General features: G+C 30.0%; 1 protein-coding gene across 2 annotated transcripts in view; it reads left to right on the top strand.

Moving 5' to 3' along the window:
* The window catches only part of LOC133653293 (paired box protein Pax-7-like), a 111,054-nt gene that overhangs the window by 9,096 nt on the left and 95,299 nt on the right, over positions 1 to 6,659 (top strand). For both annotated transcript variants that reach the window (XM_062052428.1, XM_062052427.1), the window contains exon 4: positions 2,436 to 2,570. In XM_062052428.1, the coding sequence (XP_061908412.1) occupies positions 2,436 to 2,570 (135 nt within the window). The remainder of the gene's footprint in view (positions 1 to 2,435; positions 2,571 to 6,659) is intronic.

Genomic DNA, 6,659 nt, shown 5'->3' with positions numbered 1-6,659 from the left:
GGGGCCAAACGAGGATGTGTTGGAAGCGAAAACAAAACAGCAGGTTTTAAGTTTCATGTGGATCGAGGAGGAGGAGGAGCCACAGTCCCCCTTTACTGTTTGCTTGCCTAACAGAATTGCTATTGTGACATCCAGTGGACACATTTAGAACAGCAGTTTCTTTCGCAAAAAAAACCAAAAAGCAGCTCATTCTTGTACTTGGCAAAGTCACCACGCGGGCCGGATAAAACCTGTTTGGGAAATATTTTTTGGGGGGAAATGTTGCATATCTTGTGGTTTTGCTATTAAAAAAAACAAGGTTTCTTTGAACAAAAGAGGCATAAAACATAAAAAAAAATAAAAAATACCTTATATCAAAAAATAGACCTAAGGTTGATGAAGATTTAAGTGTTGAAAAATAATGAAAAATGATTGGACAAAAAGAGCGTAAAACAAACAAACAAAAAACATGAAAAAATAATAAATTATTATGGATGTAAGCGTTAAAAATAAAAAAACAATAATAAAAATAATATGTTTTTTATTAGTAGTATGTATTTTTTAAATGGTCATTGTTCAAAAAATTACAGTGAATTAAAAGCAAATTTACTATGAATTATTGACATATTTAAGGCTCCAATTATGTCACATCAAATATTTCACCTTGAAATGTTTTTTTGGAGAAATGTTGCATATTTTGTGTTCATGCTAGTAACTAACTACACTGTCTGTACATGTTGCTGCTGTGTAATATCCACACACTGTAGCCAGCTTAGAAACTCGCAATAATAAGCATACTGTAGATATGTTATTAATCCTATACAGATACTGTAGATACGTTATTGATCCTGTACAGATACTGTAGATATGTTATTGATCCTATACAGATACTGTAGATACGTTATTGATCCTGTACAGATACTGTAGATACGTTATTGATCCTGTACAGATACTGTAGATATGTTATTGATTCTGTAGAGATACTGTAGATACGTTATTAATCCTATACAGATACTGTAGATACGTTATTGATCCTGTACAGATACTGTAGTTACATTATTAATCCTATACAGATACTGTAGTTACGTTATTAATCCTATACAGATACTGTAGATACGTTATTAACCCTATACAGATACTGTAGATACGTTATTGATCCTATACAGATACTGTAGTTACGTTATTAATCCTATACAGATACTGTAGATACGTTATTGATCCTATACAGATACTGTAGTTACGTTATTAATCCTATACAGATACTGTAGTTACGTTATTAATCCTATACAGATACTGTAGATACGTTATTGATCCTATACAGATACTGTAGATACGTTATTGATCCTGTACAGATACTGTAGTTACGTTATTGATCCTATACAGATACTGTAGATACGTTATTGATCCTGTACAGATATTTTAGCTATGTTATTGATCCTGTACAGATACTGTAGATACGTTATTGATCCTGTAGAGATACTGTAGATACGTTATTGATCCTTTGCAGTAAATGTAGTCATTCTTAGACAAGAATAAAATATTTCAAATAAAAGAAAAATTAGGGGTTTGAACCTTCGGGGAGGTAACAAGTCGATCCGATTTAGATTCCTGGGGTGACGATTCGATTCCGAATCAATTCTTTGGTTTAATGGAGATGACCTATAAAATGTCCGTTTAAAAATTGGTTGCTACTTAAAAGAAAAAAATCCAACTTTTGAAAAGTATGAATGGATTTCAAACGAGAATGAATAAGAATATTGTGCACCCCGAATAAAGGTTGCCCCCGAGTGTAAAGACTGGCCCTTCTTGCCCCCGAGTGTAAAGTTTGGCCCTTGTTACCCTTGAGTGTAAAGACCAGCCCTTGTTACCCCCGAGTGTAAAGACCAGCCCTTGTTACCCCCGAGTGTAAAGACCAGCCCTTGTTACCCCCGAGTGTAAAGACCAGCCCTTGTTACCCCCGAGTGTAAAGACCAGCCCTTGTTACCCCCGAGTGTAAAGACCAGCCCTTGTTACCCCCAAGTGTAAAGACCAGCCCTTGTTACCCCCGAGTGTAAATACCAGCCCTTGTTACCCTCGAGTGTAAAGACTGGCCCTTCTTGCCCCCGATGGTAAAAAGTGGCCCTTGTTACCCTCGAGTGTAAAGTCTGGCCCTTGTTTCCCTCGAGTGTAAAGTCTGGCCCTTGTTACCCTCGAGTGTAAAGACTGGCCCTTCTTGCCCCCGATTGTAAAGACTGGCCCTTGTTACCCTCGTGTTTAAAGACTGGCCCTTCTTACCCTCGAGTGTAAAGACTGGCCCTTGTTACCCTCGAGTGTAAAGACCGGCCCTTGTTACCCCCGAGTGTAAAGACTGGCCCTTCTTGCCCCCGAGTGTAAAAAGTGGCCCTTCTTGCCCCCGAGTGTAAAAAATGGCCCTTCTTGCCCCCGAGTGTAAAAAGTGGCCCTTGTTACCCCGACAGTGAGTTCCATCAGCAGAATACTGCGAGCTCGTTTTGGGAAGAAGGACGAGGAAGAGGAGGAAGAGTGCTTGAAAAAGGACGAAGAGGAGGACAAGAGGACCAAGCACAGCATTGACGGCATCCTGCGAGACAAAGGTAGGCCATGCTTGGATCTGGGGAGGGGGAGTGGGGGGGACACGGGCGGGGGAGTATGGGGGGGGGGGGGGGGGGGGGCACCATTTCCTCTACAACAAATTGGACCCAAGTGGCCTTTTTGTGAGGTCCCAGCAGACTGCACATTATTTCTCATTTATTATTTATCAGGTGTCAGGCCTGCGGGGAGCTTCCCTTCATGTCCATATCTATTACAAATATTAAATATAATATCTATATATATACATATATATAAATATTTAGAAATACACGTATATACTGCATCTATGGGGGGTGTGCATCTAATCATTTGATACCATTCCAATTCCTGGAGTGACGATTTGATTCAGAATGGAGTCTCCATCCAAACTGAAACTTATTATTTGGATTAATAATATAAATAAACTATTTTTAAAACAGGTTAGAAAAGCTTCCTCTGGTTGTATGGAGATGGCCTAAAAATGTGTTTTTTTAAAACTGGTTCTTTTTACAATGAAAAACTAAAGCATGTGCAGGCCATTTTCATAGGTTTCATTTTCAAACTAAAAAAAAAGAAATAAATACTATACATATATATATATATATATATATATATACACATACACACACACACACACACACATACAGTATATATACAGTATATATATATATATACCCAGAAGGGTTTCAGTCATAAACATGTCAAAAATGAGTCATATATATTTTTCAAAATTAATGTTTACACTTAAATCTGTAGATTCAGATATATATATATATATCTGCTGATATAAAGTTGTTGGTTTTTTAAAGTGTTTTATGCCTTTTTTGTTGAAATAAACCCCTGTTTTTTAAGCAAAATCGCAAAATATGCAAAATGTTTCTCCCAACAGTAGAATATTGGATGTGAAGTAATTGGAGGCTTAAATAGGTCAATAATTCATTATAACATTGCTATTAATTCATTATTATTTTTTGAGCAATGACCGTCATTTATTTTTATGTTCAATGCCTTTTTTGTTCAAAGAAACCCCTGGTTTTTTTTTTAATAGTAAAACCACAAAATAAGCAATATTTTCCCCAAAAAACATTTCAGAGTGGAATATTTGATGTGAAGTATGTGAAATTTGCTTTTAATTAATTGTTATTTTTTGGAACAAAGACAATTTAAAAAAATACATACTAATAATAAAAAACACACATTATTTTTTTTACTTTTAACGCTTACATCCATCTATCCATCCATAATAAAAAACTTTTTTTTTCATGTTTTTTGTTGTTTGTTTTACGCTCTTTTTGTCAAAGAACTTTGTTTTTTTATGGCAAACCAAAAATATGCAGTATTTTCCTCAAAATATATTTAAAAGTGGAATATTTAAATGAATTGGAACCCTAAACAGGTCAATAATTCATAATAAATTAGCTTTTATTTCATTGTTATTTTTGGATCACTGACCGTTTAAAAAAATACATACTACTAATAAAAAACATACATTATTATTATTACTTTTTTTTTACTTTTAACACTTTTATCATCCATAATAAGTTATTATTATTTGTTCACGTTTTTATTTTTTTTTTATTTTTTTACGCTCTTTTTGTCAAACAACTTTGTTTTTTCTATGGCAAACATATGTTTTTTATTTTTTAACACTTACATCTACATCAACCTTAGGTCTATCTTTTGATATAAGGTTTTTTGTTTTGTTTTTTGTTTTTAAATGTTTTATGCCTTTTTGTTAAAAGAAACCCCTGTTGTTGTTTTTTTTAAAGCAAAACCACAAAATATTTTTTTTTTCCTAAAAAAATATTTCAAAGTGGAATATTTAAATCAATTGCAACCCTAAATATGTAAATAATTCATAATAAATTAGCTTTTATTTATTTGGATCAATGACTGTTAAAAAAAATACATACTAATAATAAAAAAACATACATTATTATTATTATTTTTGTTTTTTTACTTTTAACACTGCATGCATCTATCATCCATAATAAGTTATTATTATTTTTTCCAAGTTTTTTTGTTTGTTGTACGCTCTTTTTGTCAAAGAACTTTGTTTTTTTTATGGCAAACATATGTTTTTTTTTATTTTTTAACACTTAAATCTACATCAACCTTAGGTCTAACTTTTGATATGAGGTATTTTTTTTATTTTAATGTTTAATGCCTTTTTGTTAAAAGAAACCCCTGTTGTTGTTTTTAATAGCAAAACCACAAAATATTTTTTTTTCTCCCCAAAACATATTTCAAAGTGGAATATTTAAATCAGTTGGAGCCTTAAACATGTCAATAATTCATAATAAATTGGCTTTTACTCATTGTTATTTTTGGAACTATGACCATTTAAAAACATAAATTATTTACTTTTTTTTATTTTTTACTTATAACGCTAACATCCTTCTATCCATCCATAATAAATTATTATTTTTTCATGTTTTTTGTTGTGGTTTATTTTACGCTCTTTTGTCAAAAATTTATTTTTATTCTTATAGCAAACATAAAATATGCAATAATTTCCCCAAAATATATTTTAAGTGGAATATTTAAATCAATTGGAGCCTTAAACATGTCAATAATTCATAACAAATTGGCTTTTAATTCATTGTTATTTTTGGAACTATGACCATTTAAAAACATACACTATTTACTTTTTTTTTTTTTTTTTTACTTATAACGCTAACATCCTTCTATCCACCCATAATAAGTTTTTATTTTTTCATGTTTTTTGTTGTGGTTTATTTTACGCTCTTTTGTCAAAAATTTATTTTTATTTTTATAGCAAACATAAAATATGCAATAATTTCCCCAAAAAATATTTAAAAGTGGAATATTTAAATCAATTGGAGCCTTAAACATGTCAATAATTCATAAGAAATTGGCTTTTAATTCATTGTTATTTTTGGAACTATGACCATTTAAAAACATACACTATTTACTTTTTTTTATTTTGTACTTATAACGCTAACATCCATCTATCCATCCATAATAAGTTATTATTTTTTCATGTTTTTTGTTGTGGTTTATTTTACGCTTTTTTGTCAAAGGTTTATTTTTATTTTTATAGCAAACATAAAATATGCAATAATTTCCCCCAAAAATATTTAAAAGTGAAATATTTAAATGAAATTAAATTAATTAATGATGTCAATAATTCATAATAAATTGGCTTTTAATTCATTGTTATTTTTGGAACTATGACCATTTAAAAACATACACTATTTACTTTTTTTTTTTACTTATAACGCTAACATCCATCTATCCATCCATAATAAGTTATTATTATTTGTTCATGTTTTTTGTTTTACGCTCTTTTGTCAAATATTTTTAATTTTATTTTATGGCAAACATAAAATATGCAATAATTTCCCCCAAAAATATTTAAAAGTGAAATATTTAAATGAAATTAAATTAATTAATGATGTCAATAATTCATAATAAATTGGCTTTTAATTCATTGTTATTTTTGGAACTATGACCATTTAAAAACATACACTATTTACTTTTTTTTTTATTTTTTTTACTTATAACGCTAACATCCTTCTATCCATCCATAATAAGTTATTATTTTTTCATGTTTTTTGTTGTGGTTTATTTTATGCTCTTTTGTCAAAGGTTTATTTTTATTTTTATAGCAAACATAAAATGTGCAATAATTTCCCCAAAAGATATTTCAAATTGGAATATTTAAATCAATTGGAGCCTTAAACATGTCAATAATTCATAAGAAATTGGCTTTAATTCATTGTTATTTTTGGAACTATGACCATTTAAAAACATACACTATTTACTTTTTTTAATTTTGTACTTATAACGCTAACATCCTTCTATCCATCCATAATAAGTTATTATTTTTTCATGTTTTTTGTTGTGGTTTATTTTACGCTCTTTTGTCAAAGGTTTATTTTTAATTTTTATAGCAAACATAAAATATGCAATAATTTCCCCCAAAAATATTTAAAAGTGAAATATTTAAATGAAATTAAATTAATTAATGATGTCAATAATTCATAATAAATTGGCTTTTAATTCATTGTTATTTTTGGAACTATGACCATTTAAAAACATACACTATTTACTTTTTTTTTTTTACTTATAACGCTAACATCCATCTA

Source organism: Entelurus aequoreus, linkage group LG07 (assembly GCF_033978785.1).
Source record: "Entelurus aequoreus isolate RoL-2023_Sb linkage group LG07, RoL_Eaeq_v1.1, whole genome shotgun sequence".
Lineage (NCBI taxonomy): Eukaryota > Metazoa > Chordata > Actinopteri > Syngnathiformes > Syngnathidae > Entelurus > Entelurus aequoreus.
Note: the sequence above shows the minus strand (reverse complement) of the source record. Positions and strands in the feature narration are given on the sequence as shown.